At 41.2% G+C, this 19,936-nt stretch overlaps 1 protein-coding gene across 1 annotated transcript; it reads right to left on the bottom strand.

Annotated features, from left to right (window-relative positions):
* Nucleotides 1-728: 728 nt before the first annotated feature.
* LOC106577816 (sialoadhesin) lies at nucleotides 729-18,576 on the bottom strand. Its single transcript, XM_045700591.1, has 18 exons — nucleotides 18,349-18,576; nucleotides 11,492-11,549; nucleotides 10,659-10,907; nucleotides 10,159-10,443; nucleotides 9,806-9,982; nucleotides 9,362-9,634; nucleotides 8,881-9,153; nucleotides 8,115-8,384; nucleotides 7,695-7,940; nucleotides 6,845-6,961; nucleotides 6,702-6,726; nucleotides 6,525-6,622; nucleotides 6,310-6,360; nucleotides 5,375-5,446; nucleotides 5,196-5,258; nucleotides 4,998-5,069; nucleotides 4,836-4,898; nucleotides 729-1,567 (listed from the first exon to the last, which is right to left on the bottom strand). The coding sequence occupies exons 1-18, from the start codon at nucleotides 18,574-18,576 to the stop codon at nucleotides 1,560-1,562; spliced, it is 2,628 nt and encodes an 875-aa protein (XP_045556547.1). The 3' UTR covers nucleotides 729-1,559.
* Nucleotides 18,577-19,936: the final 1,360 nt, after the last annotated feature.

Here is a 19,936-nt window from a genome sequence, read left to right as displayed (position 1 = left end):
AGCTTACGTAGCAAAAATCTTATTGACTAAAATGACTAAAATGATACAGTACTGCTGGCTGGTGAAATAGGCTAGCTAGCAGTGGCTGCGTTGTTGACTTTGAAAGTGTAGCTGGCTAGGTAACCTCGATAGTTTCAGTACTACACCTTTATCATGATACAATGGCAACTATGTAGCTAGCTAACATAACACTAATCAAGACGTTCCTTTGTAATGTATTTAGTTTCTACAATGCTGCTCGTCGGTAATAGTTGGCTAGGTTTGGAAAAATGGCGTCGCGGGGGACGAAAATAGCTGGCTAACTAACCTCGAAAATTACTCTAAAATACAAAATTAACGAAATATGATAAAGACAACTATAGCTGAACTATAACTGATCAACCTAAAATAGTAGTTTGGAGAGTTCTATTGTATTGCATTATACTGTATTGTATTCCATTATATTATCAGGGGTATTAGTTGTGTAGTCAGTGTCAAATGTAATACCTGAAATTTCATTATAGTGTTGCTGTCAACAATGTAGTTTAATTAAACGCTGAAATGTTGTCTTCCTAACACTTTTCCTGTAATGTTGAGGAGCCCAACAACTCTATTAGGCTGAAAGGAGAGCTGAACAAAGTAGGTTGGTTGTATGGAACAGTTGACCATGAGGACAATATCTGTTTACTGTAACAAAGCATTCATTCCATCTGGTGGATAAAATTTTTTAAGTTTAATAAAAAAGCATGATGCAAAGATATTGTAAAAGTACAGATCATTAGAAGCGAACATGTATATGTGACATTCATATAGAAAATATGTTATTCTATCATCTGAATGACAGAAATAATGAATCAATGATAATACATTTCAGTACATTTACAACCCAACAATTCAATACACAATACAAAGCAGATAGAATTACTGTAGCTGTTTATAAGATCTATCATCATTACACCATATCATTTATTTAAGCTGTTACAGTAATACACAATACAAAGCAGATAGAATTACTGTAGCTGTTTATAAGATCTATCATCATTACACCATATCATTTATTTAAGCTTTTACAGTAATACACACGGTTAAATGTAATATATTGGTTGTATTTATCTGGTAAATTAAAATAACATACAAATCCTTAATGTACAAGGTGTTATTGTGTGTGTGTGTGTGTCCCTCACAGAAAAAACACATGAGAATGTAAAGTGAAATCACGTTTTCACATGTGCAGTTTCTGTCATCACATGTTGCTTCATATGTTGTCACATGTTATCACACTAACTTCACATAAGATCACGTTATCACATTAACTTAACATAAGATCACATGTGATCACATTATCCTAACATAAGATCACAAGTGCTTTTGGAATACTGCACATGTTCACTTGTAAAAATGAATGTGTTTTTTCTGTATTTGTGTGTTCGTGGGCATGTGTGTGTGTACGTGCGCGTTTTTATTTGTGTGTGTGTGTGAGCATGCCTGCATGTGTGTGTGCTTGCGTGCGTTGAGCATGCATAACCCATGTTCCCAGATTGATCCTGCTTCTCCTCTGATGGTGTGTCCCTCCATCTCCCTCAAGGACCTGTAACATATCACCACACAAAGTTATTTATCCCTCCATCTCCCTCAAGACCTGTAACATATCACCACACAAAGTTATTTATCCCTCCATCTCCCTCAAGGACCTGTAACATATCACCACACAAAGTTATTTATCCCTCCATCTCCCTCAAGGACCTGTAATATAACACCCCACAAAGTTAATTATCCCTCCATCTCCCTCAAGGACCTGTAACATATCACCACACAAAGTTATTTAGCCCTCCATCTCCCTCAAGGACCTGTAACATATCACCACACAAAGTTATTTATCCCTCCATCTCCCTCAAGGACCTGTAACATATCACCACACAATGTTATTTATCCCTCCATCTCCCTCAAAGACCTGTAACATATCACCACACAATGTTATTTATCCCTCCATCTCCCTCAAGGACCTGTAACATATCACCACACAAAGTTATTTATCCCTCCATCTCCCTCAAGGACCTGTAACATATCACCACACAAAGTTATTTATCCCTCCATCTCCTTCAAGGACCTGTAACATTTCACCACACAAAATTATTTATCCCTCCATCTCCTTCAAGGACCTGTAACATATCACCACACAAAGTTATTTATCCCTCCATCTCCCTCAAAGACCTGTAACATATCACTACACAAAGTTATTTATCCCTCCATCTCCCTCAAAGACCTGTAACATATCACCACACAAAGTTATTTATCCCTCAAGGACCTGTAACATATCACCACACAAAGTTATTTATCCCTCCATCTCCCTCAAGGACCTGTAACATATCACCACACAAAGTTATTTATCCCTCCATCTCCTTCAAAGACCTGTAACATATCACCACACAATGTTATTTATCCCTCCATCTCCCTCAAAGACCTGTAACATATCACCACACAATGTTATTTATCCCTCCATCTCCCTCAAGGACCTGTAACATATCACCACACAAAGTTATTTATCCCTCAAGGACCTGTAACATATCACCACACAAAGTTATTCATCCCTCCATCTCCCTCAAGGACCTGTAACATATCACCACACACAGTTATTTATCCCTCCATCTCAATCAAGGACCTGTAACATATCACCACACAAAGTTATTTATCCCTCCATCTCCCTCAAGGACCTGTAACATATCACCACACAAAGTTATTTATCCCTCCATCTCTCTCAAGGACCTGTAACATTTCACCACACAAAGTTATTTATCCCTCCATCTCCTTCAAGGACCTGTAACATTTCACCACACAAAGTTATTTATCCCTCCATCTCCTTCAAGGACCTGTAACATATCACCACACAAAGTTATTTATCCCTCCATCTCCCTCAAGGACCTGTAACATATCACCACACAAAGTTATTTATACCTCCATCTCCCTCAAAGACCTGTAACATATCACCACACAAAGTTATTTATCCCTCAAGGACCTGTAACATATCACCACACACTGTTATTTATCCCTCCATCTACCTCAAGGACCTGTAACATATCACCACACAAAGTTATTTATCCCTCCATCTCCCTCAAGGACCTGTAACATATCACCACACAAAGTTATTTATCCCTCCATCTCCCTCAAGGACCTGTAACATTTCACCACACAAAGTTATTTATCCCTCCATCTCCTTCAAGGACCTGTAACATATCACCACACAAAGTTATTTATCCCTCCATCTCCCTTAAGGACCTGTAACATATCACCACACAAAGTTATTTATCCCTCCATCTCCCTCAAAGACCTGTAACATATCACCACACAAAGTTATTTATCCCTCAAGGACCTGTAACATATCACCACACACTGTTATTTATCCCTCCATCTACCTCAAGGACCTGTAACATATCACCACACAAAGTTATTTATCCCTCCATCTCCCTCAAGGACCTGTAACATATCACCACACAAAGTTATTTACCCCTCCATCTCCCTCAAGGACCTGTAACATTTCACCACACAAAGTTATTTATCCCTCCATCTCCTTCAAGGACCTGTAACATATCAACACACAACATGTTTTAGTGCATGCAGTCAAACAAAGTCCTACGAATAAAACAGAGATATACTGTATCTATTGACAGTATATCTCTATGATATGAGCATTAGATCCATATTAGTAATACCCTGATAAACCATGTATTAGAAACATGTTGTTTTACTACATCCTCTGTTGTTCAGCCTATGTTGTATTACTTTCATGTGCAAACTTCAAAGAAAAACATCAGTAATTTAAAGATCCAATGCAGCCATTTTCATCTCAATATCAAATCATTTCTGGGTAACAATTAAGTACCAACCTGTGATTGTTTTCAATTAAAATGGTCAAAAATAAACAAAAAGCTTCTTTGGAAAGGGTCATTTCTCAAGCAAGAATTTTCTAGGACTCTCTGGAAGTGGTCTGAGTGGGGAGGGGAAAACTGAAAATTAGCTGTTATTGGCAGAGCTGTTCGGAACTCTTTCTTATTGGTGTTTAACACATTTTGGACATGGTGATGTCACCATGGAAGGCCAAACCTCCATCCCACCAAAACAGGTGGAAATTTCTATTGGTCTTTTCAAAACAGCTCTTAAACTAAAAGGGCATTATCATAAACTAAATGGGCCTATCGCGTGAACACAGGACTTTTGAGGCACTGGAAGGGATGATGCTACTCGAGACATGAGGAGAACTGAGACGGACATTATAGTTGTTGAATTTACAACTTTTCCATTTGAAGGGATTATGGATTGCATTTAGCAAAGAGACTGTTGTTCAATTTCACTTACCTCTTACAAGTGTACAGAAAGTCTTGTTAAATATCTATAGAATTTACCTGAATTGACCTCTGCTGTGTGGAGAACTTTGTCACGGTAGCTTACCTTGTCAGATCAGGAGCTGTTTTGCTGCTTGCTAGGTCCAACAGTGTCAGTGACTGAGTTTTAAGAGTACACTCTCTGTACCCGGGGTTATATCTTTATTCCTATATTGTAATTGATTGTGTGGTATTTGTGTAACTGCAAATGTTTGAATCAAAATATATTCACGTTAAATTGCATTCTGTGTGTGTTTGTATTTTCAATGAGTCATTAATTTTGTAGTGTCAGAAACATTCTGAAAACAGTAATATAAGCCTTTATGTATCTATTAGTAATATCCATAGCCTCTTGTTTCCTCTAGTGAGTGAATATCATAAAGGTTTATACACTGAGATGTACTTTTCACCATTATTCCCTTGCTGATCTATCCAAGTCTATGGTGAGAGGGTTACTTATAAGTATCAATAGCATCTTACCTGGGGTTGTGTCTGGCTTCAGTTGAGAATAGACTGAATCTGCCTCTGGTGGGGTTGTTGTTTCTGTAGGGAGTGAGGACAAAATACATAGATATTCAATATGGGGTCAGAGGTGTGAGGTTCTGATAGGGGGAATATGGAGGGAGGGATGTCCAGTATTACCTCTCTTCTTCTTGGCTTTGGTCTTCTTTTGGAGGTCAACCTCAGCATAGGTCACATCAACAGGTCCAGCTGCTGCTGACAATGGACATTTCCAGTCAATAAATAAAGAAATTAGCTTATTGCATATTCTGCCTCTTCAAAAAAAATCTCAAATTGTGAATTTATTGACTAACTGCCAACTTGTAGAATGGGTCTTACCTGTGACTTTCCCTGTCTGCACCTCAGAGTTGACTGGACTTTCTTTTGGATCAGCTGGCTTTTCTGAGGAGGAGGAAGATGGGCTGAAGTTTTGTAGATTTGGTTTTATTTTCAAATATGTAAATGTTGCAACTTTCATACACTGCACATTATTAATTGATGTCACAGTTGAAAGTCACCTTTCTTTTTCTTGTCCAACTTTTTGAGTTGAATCTGGGCGTATGTCACATGACTTGGTCCTGCAGCAGCATCTGAAACAGACAGGTAATACACTAATATCTCTACTTAGGACTCTATTCAGTCTGTATTGATGAAGGGTTACAGATTGACTGACAGAAATGTAAAGGTCATTTCTGATTGAGCCGACATATACAGCGTTTACCTTGAATGTCGTCTCCACTAATGTGGGAACATTGCCTTTAAATTTAAATCACACTGAAACGCTGAACTTCCACGATACGGACTGAATACAGCCCTTAGTCTTAGTGTGTTAGTCATATTAAACACATGAAGAACAGTAGCAGTAACTATACTGTATTCATATTAAACACATGAAGAACAGCAGCAGTAACTCTATTCTGTAGTCATATTAAACACATGAAGAACAGCAGCAGTAACTCTATACTGTTTCCATATTAAACACATGAAGAACAGCAGCAGTAACTCTATACTGTATTCATATTAAACACATGAAGAATAGCAGCAGTAACTCTATTCTGTAGTCATATTAAACACATGAAGAACAGCAGCAGTAACTCTATACTGTATTCATATTAAACACATGAAGAACAGCAGCAGTAACTCTATACTGTATTCATATTAAACACATGAAGAACAGCAGCAGTAACTCTATACTGTATTCATATTAAACACATGAAGAACAGCAGCAGTACTCTATACTGTATTCATATTAAACACGTGAAGAACAGCAGCAGTAACTCTATACTGTATTCATATTAAACACATGAAGAACAGCAGCAGTAACTCTATACTGTATTCATATTAAACACATGAAGAACAGCAGCAGTAACTCTATACTGTATTCATATTAAACACATGAAGAACAGCAGCAGTAACTCTATACTGTATTCATATTAAACGTAACATACAGTACCATTAACATTGTTGTCTGAGGGATTGATCGTGTCGTAGATGTGAGCACCACCTGTTGGTCAAAGAAGAGAGAGACAGGTTGGTTAGGTTGGTTATCCCTCAGCTTGTCTAGGGACAGAGAGTACAGTAACATGTTGATAATAAAGTGGATGTTCATGAGTTAGTGTATGAGGTTACATAGAGAGGAGTGGTAGAGGTCTGGGTTGAGAAACTGACCATGCTGCAGAAGTGTATGCCCAGCATCAGGAGCCTGGCCCTGTGTAGATCCTTGGTCCTGTTGGGGGTCCTGGTTGGTGCTCTGGGGCTGGGGGTGCCTAGAGGGAGACATATACTCATGAAGGACTAAGATGATATGTTACTGAATTAACATAGTTGAGAGACAGGTGTACTCACAAGAATATTCTGTTAAAACAGGAACCTGTAATGAGAAATGGATACGATTATATCGGGTCATTGCTGTTTTGAACTATTGTAATTACACATTTTTCTAACTAAACATGAACTAAAACGTTTAATGATTAATAATAAAATCTCACCTTTGGTGTTTTTAAATCTCCACAGCAGGACCAGGAGAATGACCAGTAGAACACCAGCAACAACCAGACCCACAACCACTCCTACTAGGACTGATGTAGAGGATCCAGGAGATACGACTGGAGAGAGAACAGCACAACACCATCAGCCTCTGAACAAAAATATTAACTTGATATGCAACAATTTCAATGTTTTTACTGAGTTACAGTTCATATAAGTACATCAGTCAATTGAAAAATAATATTAGGCTCTAATCTATGGATTTTACTGACTGGGCAGGGGTGCAGCCATGGGTTGGCCTGGGAGGGCATAGGCCCACCTACTGGGGAGCCAGGCCCAGTCAATCAGAATGAGTTTTCCCCCTGAAAAGTGCTTTATTAAATACAGAAATCCCCCCCTCAGATTACCGGATGTGGAGGTCCTGGGCTGGCGTGGTTACACTTGGTCTGTGGTTGTGAGGTAATAATCTGTGTAATAATCATGCTGTTTTATCAGCTTCTTGATAAGCCACACCTGTCAGGTGGATGGATTATCTTGGCAAAGGAGAAATGCTCACTAACAGGGATGTAAACACATTTCTTCACTAAATTTGAGAGAAATAGGCTTTTTGTGCATATGGAACATTTCTGAGATCTTTTATTTCAGCTCATTAAACATGGGACCAACAATTTACATGTTGCGTTTATATTTTAGTCAAATAGGTGTATAGACCAGACTGTATCTTTTGATAATTTAGTTGAGAGGTCATATTTTCTATGGGAATACAAATCCAAACTTATGTTAACATCAACACTAAAATAACTATCACACAGATGATGAAAAGTTAAGTTGAGATCATAATCGTTTTCTCACCTCTCACTGTCATCCAGCTCTCTGGTGATTCTCCCTTGTCAGGGGATTTGCATTTGTAGAATCCTTCATCTGACTTGGATACTGCAGGGATGGTCATCTCTCCTGTGGTCTCATTCTTGATGAGTACTCCATCTTTGTAGAAATCAGCCTTGATGTTTGAGCTGGTTGTCCAGTATTTGCAGGTCAGAGTCACAGAGTCTCCATCAGTCAGGGGATGGACAGGGCTCTCCAGGATCACATCACCATCTGTTTAACATAATATATAAATAATACTGTAAATCTGCATACTGGAGTCATCACTCTCAAAATATTATGATCTTGTATTTTATAAGAGATGCAATTCAGTTACAGAATTGAACATCATATCATACATTGAAATGTTGTTGTTTTTTGTGTGTGAATGTCGTACAATAGACGTACCATCCACTGTGATGTTGACAGCATTACTGTACTCTCCTGATCCAGACTCACACCAGAACACTCCACTGAACCATGTGTATGTTGACCTGATGGTACATGTGGACCCTGTTATTGATCCCCAGATAGAGACACACCATGACTCTACTCCTCTCTCTGTGTATCTCATAGGTCTCCATCCAGTAGAGTTCCCCTTCTCCTCACAGCTCAGTGAGAGAGACTTTGATCTAAAGTGTTGAGTTGTGTTGGGACTTATTCTGAGAGGCTGCAGATCTGAAACAAAGAGAGACAGAGTCAAACCTTAGTTAAATAATATATATTATACACATGAGGGAGACTTAAATATGTTTTAATACAGTTAGATACCTCCTGACCAGAGAAACTGAGGTTCACTGTAGAGTGTGTCATAGACTGGGTCTCCTCTCCCAGCTCTACACACATATCCTCCTGTGTGACCAGCAGGACTCAGGGTGTAGAAGCTCTCTGTAGTTCCAGTACTACTGTCAGATAGGGTCTCTACAGAGTATGATGAGTCAGATAGAGAGAGTAACCCAGCTCTGTAGGGAACAGTCCTGTACCAGGAGAACCTCCAGCCTGTAGACGTCTTGTCAACTTCACAGCTCAGAGTCTCCAGGGTTCAGCCACTGAGGAGAGACACTCAGGACAGGTTGGGGTTTACCTGTTTTGAAGGAAAGGCAGGTTTCAAAATGTTAATATAAAAAATATTCTAAGTAACCATCATGACTTGTAAATGCTTAAATAGACTTACCAGACACAGTCAGCTGTACAGCATCACTGGTATTGGAGAGCTTGTTTCCCTTTACACCCTCACAGGTATATGAATCACTGTTAGACCTGTAGACAGGACTGATTCTGTACTCAGGCTTTGTGTTAAAGGGGATCACTAACTGACTATTCTTATACCATCTGTAGTTCCAGTCAGGGTCTCCTCCTCCCTGTATGTCACATCTCATAGTGACAGTCTCTCCACTGAATATCTGGGTCCAGTTGGGTTGAAGGGTCAGAACAGCAACAGGTCTCTCTGCACAGACAGAACACAGACAACTAACTGAACAAACAGTTGCACAATTATACATGTATTTATTTATTAATAGTTCTACTCATGAATATAGCTTCAAGTTAGCTACAGTTGTTGGGATACAGTAAGCAGACAAAATATTATACCCTAAATTACCTTTCTATCAATGTAAAATAGCATCTTATTTATCATTACACCGTTTTAGACTCACCAGTAACATGTATCTGGACTGGGTCACTGTACAGGGTGTAGTAGACTGGGTCTCCTCTCCCAGCTCTGCACCAGTACTGTCCTCCATCAGAGACACTGACCCAGCTGAGTGTGTAGGAGTATCCAGAGGTTGTGATTACTGGTGCAGAGTCTGGTCTGTGTCTGTACCAGTAAAACTTCCATCCAGAAGACTCTACAGTACAGCTCAGTGTCACACTGTCTCCTGTGAATACGTCCTCTTTGTCTGAAGTCAGTGTAGTCGACGGCTGATAATCTGTTGGTATTGCAATAGGTTTGAGTGGGAACATCCAGTGTCCTGATACAGTACGACAAGTTAGTGATGGAGCGTCAATAGTGAACTCACCAGTGACTCTGATGGGGAGGAAAGCACTGAGTTGAGACCTCTGAGGCTGACCTGTCCTCCCCCCAACACATCTGTACTGACCAGCCTGGTTAGACAGAGTGGTGATGGTTTGACCAGGCGTACTGGAATTGAGGTTGTTGCCTATAAACCAGCTGTACGTCCAGTCTGTGTACATTGATATGTCACACTGCATGCTGACTGTCTCTCCAGAGTAGAGGAGACCCTGAGGAGAGATACTCACTGAGGCCACAGGCAGAGCTGTAGAAACACAGTTAAATATTAAGACATATATAGTCAGAGAACCAATCTTTCCAGATGATGATCTTACTTCAGTAGGTAATACAGTAACTAAATATTAACACACTGACAATGTCTATTTGATTGACTCAATATAAATAGTGTTTGACACACAAGAGAGACACAAAGTATCTCACCAGTCACAGTGAGGGTAATAACATTACTTGGTTGTGAAGATGTGGGTCTGGATCTTCTCTCTCCCTGACACCAGTAGAGACCCTGGTCAGACTCAGCAGCTCTACTGATGGTGAGGGTGTCTCCTGTTATAGTGTGTCTGACAGACTGGGATACTACATTATCATTCCTGTCTTTGTACCACTGATAGTTCCAGATACTGTCAGACTCTACTGAACACGTCAGAGTAACTGTCTCTCCAGGGAACACAGGGTTTGGCTCTACAGTCAGTGTAGGTTCAGGCAGAGCTGAGTAAATTCAGAGCAGAATATTAAAATATCTGCATATATGCTTGGTGATTGAAAATAATTGACCTGTTGCTGTAAAGTTTTGATAAAATATATTTTCCGTAGGGTGTATGTTGACTCGATTTAGTTATAATTTACAGTATACATGTCTGTATTCAGTAAGATTAACCCACATTGGCTCAGACTTGAGAATGTCCAGATTGAAAATTGCTCACCAGTGACGATGATGGAGAGAGACGAGCTGGGATTTGACCACTGGGGCCGCATTGTCCTTTTCCCCTGACCAGCTTGGTCAGGGACAGAGATGGTGAGGGTTTTACCATGTGTACTGTAACCTGGTTGGTTGTTTATGTACCAGTAGTACATCCAGTCTGTGTAGTCTGGTATGTCACACTGCAGACTGACTGTATCTCCATAGTAGAGGGGACCCTGAGGAGAGACACTCACTGAGGCTCTGGGCAGAGCTGTGGAAACACAAACAAAATATATGCAATATACACTGAGTGTACAAAACATGATGAACTTTCCATGACATAGACTGGCCAGGTAAATCAGGTAAATCCATCCATGTCACCTGTTAAATCCACTTCAATCAGTGTAGATGAAGGGGAGAAGACAAGTTAAAGAAGGATTCTTAATCCTTCAGACAATTGAGACATGGATTGTGTATATGTGACATTCAGAGGGTGAATGGGCAAGACAAAAGATTGCAGTGCCTTTGAACGGGTTATGGTAGTAGGTGCCATGTGCTCCTGGGTTTTTCACACTCAACCGATTCACGTGTGTATCAAGAATGGTCCACCACTCTAATGACATCCAGCCAACTTGACACACCTGGTGGAAGCATTGGAATCAACATGGGACAGCATCCCTGTGGAACGCTTTTGACACCTTGTTAAGTCCATGTCCCGATGAATTGAGACTCTTTCGAGGGCAAAAAGTGGATGGTTGCAACTCAATATTAGGAAGGTGTTCTTAGTGTGTTGTACACTCAGTGTAAATGATTCTAGTTACCCATGGAGATGTTTACATGATTAGTTAGACTTACAAGACACAGTCAGTTGTACAGCATCACTGGTTTCAGAGCGCTTGATTCCCTTCACACCCTGACAGGTATATGAACCACTGTTAGACATGTAGACAGGACGGATTCTGTACTCTTGGTTTGTATTGGAGTAGACTAACTTCCTGTTATTATACCACTCATACTGCCAGTCAGAATCTCCTCCCCCCTGTATGTCACATCTAATACTGACAGTCTCTCCACTGAATATCTGGGACCAGTTAGGTTGGAGGGTCAGAACAGCTACAAGTCTCTCTGCACAGACAGAACACAGACAACTAACTGAATAAACAGTTGCAAGGAAGGTGTTCTTAATGTTTTGTTCACTCAGTGTATATTGTGCAACTAAATACTTCCAGCTCTTACCACATTCTTTACATTCTCTCTCAGACACAAAAACCCCTGGATAAAAATGTAAATAAAAAAGAGCTTCAGTATAACAATACATCCACTACTTGAATATTGAAAAATGGTAGGCCAACATTTTCAGTGGGCTAGTATGCTAGTATTACAGTAAAATGGTTGAAATGAATGAATAGCATCTCACCATCAACTCATGTGCCAAGGCATTCACTAATATTAAAGGAGAAGTTTTCTTTACTACAACCAAATGTCTATTTTTGATGTAAATGCCAAGTTTTTGTGATTTCACATGTTTTTGAGAAACCTACCCCAAACATCAAATCCTTTCCTCATGCTCCTTGTGGGGGCCACAAAAAACATGAACAAAGTCTCCAAAATCACCTAAATACATCATTTTAGAAATGGCAACGCTCTCAGTTTAATGATGAAGGTATTGAGATGTTTTATGCATAAAATTGTGTCGTACCGAAATGTATCCGCCAAGTTATTTTCCATTTTGCACGACTCAAGACATTCTCCCTGTCCAACTGTTCCATTCTTCATGTAGGCTACTGCTACAAGTAACTGTCAAAATAAAGGAAACACCAACATAAAGTGTGGACACCTACGACAACATCCAGAGCTCAAAATTCCAAATACAAAATTCGCAATATTAAACATTCATGAAAATACAAGTGTCATACGTCATGTAAAAGCTTAACTTCTTGTTAATCCAGCCCCTTGGTCATAATTCAAAAAGGCTTTACGTAGAAAGCATACAATGCGATTATGTGAGGGGAGCGCCCCACACCAAAATACTTTTTCAACCAGCACAGGCGTCACAAAATCACAGATAGCGATTAAATAAATCACTTACATTTGAAGATCTTCCTCTGTTTGCAATCCCAAGGGTCCCAGCTACACAATGAATGGTTGTTTTGTTCGATAAAGTCCTTATTTATATCCCAAAAAAGTCAGTTTAGTTGGTGCGCTTTGTTCAATAATCCAATCTTTCAACATGCTTACAAACGAATCCAATAAGTTACCGGTAAAGTTCGCCCAAACAAGTAAAGCGATGTTTCTAATTAATCCTCAGGTATTCTAATATCTAAATAAATGATAATATTTAAGAAGGAGATTAGTAGAAAACTACTTGCTTATTTTTCAAAAAACATGCCTGAAACAATTCTAAAGACTGTTTCCCCATAGGAACCCATTATAATAGCCAGTGACCTCAACAAAAAATTAATTCCCGGATGGATTCTCCTCGGGTTTTCGCCTGCCATATCAGTTCTGTTATACTCACAGACATTTAACACTTTTAGAAACTTCAGAGTGTTTTCTATCCAATGCTACCAATTATATGCATATCTGTCATGTCCTGACATAGTAAGATGTTATTTTCTATGGTAGAGTAGGTCAGGGCGTGACAGGGGGTGTTTTGTGTTTTTCTATGTTTTGTATATCTATGTTTAGGTTCTAGTTTTTCTATTTCTATGTTGTTGTTTTTTGGGATGATCTCCAATTAGAGGCAGCTGGTCCACGTTGTCTCTAATTGGAGATCATACTTAAGTAGGGTTTTTTCCACCTGTGTTTGTGGGTAGTTGTCTTCTGTTTAGTTTATGTATCTGACAGAACTGTGCGCTTTCTCTTTGTTATTTTTTCTTTAGTGTTCTGAGTTCAAATAAATATTCATCATGAGCACTCGACACGCTGCACCTTGGTCTACTTTCTACGACAGCCGTTACAGAACTACCCACCACGACCGGATCAAGCAGCGTGCCTGGGAGAAGATGGATTCCTGGTCTCTGGAGGAGTGGAGCGAGAGAACAGACTGGACTTGGGGCCAAGTATTGGACAGCTACAGAAGCCTGCCGGGGAAGCACGAGAGCACGAGGGGAAGCACGGCTACAGAAACCCCAAGAAAAAAATTGGGGGGGGCACATGGAGCAGTCGGCGGAGCCGAGGAGTAAAACAGAGCCAATCCAGGAGAAGAGGGAACATTTGGAGAAGAGAGAAATGGGAGAGTTGTTGAGTTGGAGGACGCACAAGTTTTCCCCGAGAAGTGTGTGGAAGTTCCGGAACAAGTGATACCGGCTATACACACCAGGTCTCCAGCACGTCTCAACAGCCCGGTACGTCCTGTGCCTGCTCCTCGTATTCGCCCTGAAATGTGCATCACCAGTCTGGTGCCACCTGTCCCGGCTACACGCACTAGGCTTTCAGTGCGCCTGCCCAGTCCGGAGCCTCCAGCGACGCTCCCAAGTCCGGAGCCTCCAGCGACACTCCGCAGCCCAGAGTCTCCACCTCTGGCCTGCTGGCCCCCCCACGACGCACAGTTCCCGCTCAGCCCAGTCAAAACTGTTCGCTGCTCTGGCACCCCAATGGTGGAACAAGCTCCCTCACGACGCCAGGACAGCGGAGTCAATCACCACCTTCCGTAGACACCTGAAACCTCACCTCTTTAAGGAATACCTGGGATAGGATATAGTAATCCTTCTAACCCCCCCCCCCCCTTAAAAGATTTAGCTCTCGGAGAGGGTGGAGAGGAGGATCTGATGGTTCACGGTATCAAAGGCAGCAGATAGGTCTAGAAGGATGAGAGCAGAGGAGAGAGAGTTAGCTTTAGCAGTGCGGAGAGCCTCCGTGACACAGAGAAGAGCAGTCTCAGTTGAATGCCCAGTCTTGAAACCTGACTGATTAGGATCAAGAAGGTCATTCTGGGAGAGATAGCAAGAGAGCTGGCCAAGGACGGCACGTTCAAGAGTTTTGGAGAGAAAGGAAAGAAGGGATACTGGTCTGTAGTTGTTGACATCGGAGGGATCGAGTGTAGGTTTTTTCAGAAGGGGTGCAACTCTCGCTCTCTTGAAGACGGAAGGGACGTAGCCAGCGGTCAAGGATGAGTTGATGAGCGAGGTGAGGTAGGGGAGAAGGTCTCCGGAAATGGTCTGGAGAAGAGAGGAGGGGATAGGGTCAAGTGGGCAGGTTGTTGGGCGGCCGGCCGTCACAAGACGCGAGATTTCATCTGGAGAGAGAGGGGAGAAAGAGGTAAAAGCACAGGGTAGGGCAGTGTGAGCAGGACCAGCAGTGTCGTTTGACTTAGCAAACGAGGATCGGATGTCGTCAACCTTCTTTTCAAAATGGTTGACGAAGTCATCCGCAGAGAGGGAGGAGGGGGGGGGGGGGGGAGGATTCAGGAGGGAGGAGAAGGTAGCAAAGAGCTTCCTAGGGTTAGAGGCAGATGCTTGGAGTTTAGAGTGGTAGAAAGTGGCTTTAGCAGCAGAGACAGAAGAGGAAAATGTAGAGAGGAGGGAGTGAAAGGATGCCAGGTCCGCAGGGGAGGCGAGTTTTCCTCCATTTCCGCTCGGCTGCCCGGAGCCCTGTTCTGTGAGCTCGCAGTGAGTCGTCGAGCCACGGAGCAGGAGGGGAGGACCGAGCCGGCCTGGAGGATAGGGGACAGAGGAAATCAAAGGATGCAGAGAGGGAGGAGAGGAGGGTTGAGGAGGCAGAATCAGGAGATAGGTTGGAGAAGGTTTGAGCAGAGGGAAGAGATGATAGGATGGAAGAGGAGAGAGTAGCGGGAGAGAGAGAGCGAAGGTTGGGACGGCGCAATACCATCCGAGTAGGGGCAGAGTGAGAAGTGTTGGATGAGAGCGAGAGGGAAAAGGATACAAGGTAGTGGTCGGAGACTTGGAGGGGAGTTGCAATGAGATTAGTGGAAGAACAGCATCTAGTAAAGATGAGGTCAAGCGTAGTTGTTCCTTAGTATCGTCTGTGAACCTTACTGGGCTGTTTTCATCATTATTTTTCTATCGGTGTTTTGTTTTGATTTTCCTTCAATAAATAAGAAGATGAGTATACACATTCCCGCTGAATGTTGGTCTACTCCATACGACGAACGTGACATCAATAACATAAAGTTGATGTTTGAAGTTTACAAACACCTTAGCCAAATACATTTAAACTCAGTTTTCAACATTCCTGACATTTAATCCTTGTAAAAATTACCTGTATTAGGTCAGTTAGGATCACCACTTTATTTTAAGAATGAGAAATGTCAGAATAATAGTAGAGAGAAAGATGTATTTCAGTTTTTATTTCTTTCACCACATTCCCAGTGGGTCAGAAGTTTACATACACTCAATTAGTATTTGGTAGCATTGCCTTTAAATTGTTGGGTCAAACGTTTCAGGTAGCCTTCCACAAGCTTCCCACAATACGTTGGGTGAATTTTGGTCCATGACTCCTGGCAGAGCTGGTGTAACTGAGTCAAGTTTGTAGGCCTCCTTGCTCGCACACACTTATTCAGTTCTACCCACACATTTTCTATGGGATTGAGGTCAGGGCTTTGTGATGGGCACTCCAATGTCTTGACTTTGTTGTCCTTAAGCCAATTTGCCACAACTTTGGAAGTATGCTTGGGGTCATTGTCCATTTGGAAGACCCATTTGCAACCAAGCTTTAACTTCCTGACCGATGTCGAGATGTTGCTTCAATATATCCACAAAATGTTCCTTCTCATGATGCCATCTATTTTGTGAAGTACACCAGTCCCTCCTGCAGCAAAGCACCCCCACAACATGACGCTGTCACCCCTGTGCTTCACGGTTGGGAGGGTGTTCTTCGGCTTGCAAGGCTCCCCCTTTTTCCTCCAAACATAACGATGGTCATTATATCCAAACAGTTCATCAGACCAGAGGACATTTCTCCAAAAAGTACGATATTTGTCCCATGTGCAGTTGCAAACCGTAGTCTGGCTTTTTTATGGTGGTTTTGGAGCAGTGTCTTCTTCCTTGCTGAGCGGCCTTCCAGGTTATGTCGATATAGGACTCATTTTACTGTGGATTTAGATACTTATGTATCTGTTTCCTCCATAATCTTCACAAGGTCCTTTGCTGTTGTTCTGGGATTGATTTGCACTTTTCGCACCAAAGTACGTTTGAAGGTAGGCCTTGAAAGACATCCACAGGTACACCTCCAATTAACTCAAATGATGTCAATTAGCCTAGCAGAAGCTTCTAAAGCCATGACATCCTTGTCTGGAATTTTCCAAGCTGTTTAAAGGCACAGTCAACTTAGTGAATGTAAACTTCTGACCCACTGGAATTGTGATACAGTGAATTATAAGTGAAATAATCTGTCTGTAAACAATTGTTGGAAAAATTACTTGTGTCATGCACAAAGTAGATGTCCTAACCGACTTGCCAAAACTATAGTTTGTTAACAAGAATTTTGTGTAGTGGTTGAAAAACGAGTTTTATTGACTCCAACCTAAGTGTATGTAAACTTCCGACTTCAACAGTATTTGTATAATTATTATAGCATACAGGAGGCAATTTAAAAACGTATTCTGGATCGGTGTCCCTTCCACGGGATGGTTGAGTTAACGTAGGCTAATGCGATTACCATGAGGTTGCAAGTAGCAAGAACATTTCACAGGACATAGACATATCTGATATTGGCAGAAAGCTTAAATTCTTGTTAATCTAACTGCACTGTCCCATTTACAGTAGCTATTACAGTGAAATAATAGCATGCTATTGTGTGAGGAGAGTGCACAATTTTGAACATGAAAAGTTATTAATAAACAAATGAGGCACATTTGGGCAGTCTTAATACAAGATGTTGAACAGAAATGCAATGGTTCATTGGATCAGTCTAAAACTTTGTACATGCACTGCTGCTATCTAGTGGCCAAAATCTAAATTGCACCTGGGCTAGAATAATTAATTATGTCCTTTCTCTTGCAAAACAAAGATGATGGTACAAAAAAAATTACAAAAGAACGGTTGTTTTTTTCTTTGTATTATCTTTCACCAGATCTGTTGTGTTTTACTCTCCTACATTCCTTTCACATTTCCACAAACTGCAACGTGTTTCCTTTCAAATGGTACCAAGAATATGCATATCCTTTCTTCAGGGCCTGAGCTACAGGCAGTTAGATTTGGGTATGTGATTTCAGGCGAAAATTGATAAAAAGGGGTGGATCCTTTTGAGGTTGCGTGCTGCAGCTATCTAAAGAAACACAACAGAGACCATCTTTCTAAAATAAAGTTTATCTTGACAAAATTAACAGAGGAAAATTTGACTGAACATGAATTAGAGCCCACTAATTCATGGTCATCACAAAAGGAGGGCATTGGAAATCTCTTTCCTGGTTCTGACAAAAACCTACTTCTAACATATTTAACATGACCTGCAATAACATAAATAATAATACGAGAAGGGAGAGGGACAAACATAATCTAATTTCACATTTAAATGTTCTTACTCGTTTCATTGCAGAGAAGTCCCAGTTAACGGACGACACTGGTATAGTCAGTGCAATTGCTGGCAGCTGGTTAAGGCAGGGGTAGATTGCCCCCACTCATCAAACTGTGAGGCCAGCTTTCTCATTGCCGTCATCTCGTCCAACCCCTGAAATACATGAAAAACAAAAGGATTTGGGCATCACCGGCCTAAAATGTTCTCTTGAAAAGATTGTCACACTCATGCCATACCTTGAATGCTCCAACTAGCACATGTTGCTTGTAAGATGGCCACTCTTGCAGCACAGCAGCCTTTGACTCTTGCAAGAACTGCCTGGAGAGGAGGGTCCGGTTAAAGGTGTTTCTCCTCTCACTTGAGAACACAGCTTGAGGTCCCAACACACTGAAGGTCCCCAGAATCTCCAGGTGTTGGAACCTCCGGTCTAGGCTGTCCTGGAGGCCAACAAGATATGTATCCATGACCTAATTACAGCACAAAACAGAAAATAAGTGATTAATATCTGTTTGTTTTAATTTATCCAACACACATGATGTAACACTGGTTTCATCACAGCATTTGAAAACAAATGTTTTTACCTCCTCTCTGAACCGAGCCCAGAACTGGTCTTACTCCTCTCTCCTCTCTCCTTTAATCTACATATCTTTCTTCTCCTTCTCTCTGCTCTCCTCTCTCATTTTCTCCTTCCATCTCCCTTCCTGGCTCTCTCCTTCCCTCTGTTCCACTCTGCTCTCCTCTGCCTTTTTCTCCTTCCATCTGCCCTCCTGGCTCTCTCCTCTCCTCTAGTCCATTCTGTCCCTCATACATCCCTACCTCACTCCCGGGATTCTGCCTATTCTCTGTCTAGTAAAGTAAGCCATACACTTGTTATACAAACGATAACTTAAGCTTTTAAAGAGTTAGCTAACTAAAGAAAGTTTCAATTAATTTAGGCTGATTTGATGTTAGCTAGTTAATTTAACGTTACCTGACACTCTTGTAGACTGCTCCCCCTTTCTCTTTCGCTGCTTTTGCTTGAAATATTTCATTAAACTCATCTGAGAAAAATCAAATCAAATTGAAGACATAAATGTAACTATCTTTCTTGCACTTGATACAGTTCCAAATGAACCAGCTAGCTAACTTGCAGACTAGTAATGTTAGCTTACCATGTTTCTATCATCAACATACTTGTGGATATTGGATAGCTAATTGCCGTTACAATTGTTTCAGCAATATTACAGATCTAAATTATGTTAGTATAGGTTTTAGGTTATAGCTAGCTTTTGTAGTTAACTAGTTTAAAAAAAAACTTTTTTTATCATTTAGCAGACACTCTTATCCAGAGCAACTTACAGTAGTGAATGCATACATTTCATACATTTTTTTTCCCGTACTGGTCCACGTGGGAATCGAACCCACAACCCTGGCATTGCAAACACCAACACCATGCTGTGCCACAGTTGGTAGAGCTAACCTTAGTCAAACAAGCAAGCTAACATACCTTTCCTGCAGTTTCTCACGCAGGAGCACTCTGAGGTGATTCAAGTGAATTGTGTTTCGCGCCGCGGAGCTTCTGTATTGCGCACTGGCCACTCTCCCACGGGTCCCTGGCTTGCCATTGCACATGCAGGTGCATTCTGAAGTAATTCAAGTGAATTGTGTTTTGTGCCGCAAAGCGTCTGTATCGAGCACTGGTCACTGGCACGCTGTGTTTCTTGAGTTGCAGTCTGCCTGCCACAGCTCACAGAGCTAAATAACCTTAAGAACTGTGTTGAACCCGGACAGATGATCTATTTACCAAGAAAAGAGAATGTGCTTTACATAACTTTATTGAAAATA

This window comes from Salmo salar, chromosome ssa18, assembly GCF_905237065.1.
Source record: "Salmo salar chromosome ssa18, Ssal_v3.1, whole genome shotgun sequence".
In the NCBI taxonomy this organism is placed as follows: domain Eukaryota; kingdom Metazoa; phylum Chordata; class Actinopteri; order Salmoniformes; family Salmonidae; genus Salmo; species Salmo salar.
The sequence above is the reverse complement of the archived record's forward strand: the minus strand, read 5'-3'. Positions and strand labels throughout refer to the sequence as shown.

Coding starts and splice junctions, on each gene's coding strand:
- LOC106577816 (XM_045700591.1), bottom strand. CDS start 18,576: ATGGATACATATCTTGTTGGCCTCCAGGACAGCCTAGACCGGAGGTTC. Junction 6,727..6,844: donor GAGATTTAAAAACACCAAAG/GTGAGATTTTAT, acceptor TTCTCATTACAG/GTTCCTGTTTTAACAGAATA. Junction 6,623..6,701: donor TGTTTTAACAGAATATTCTT/GTGAGTACACCT, acceptor GTCTCCCTCTAG/GCACCCCCAGCCCCAGAGCA.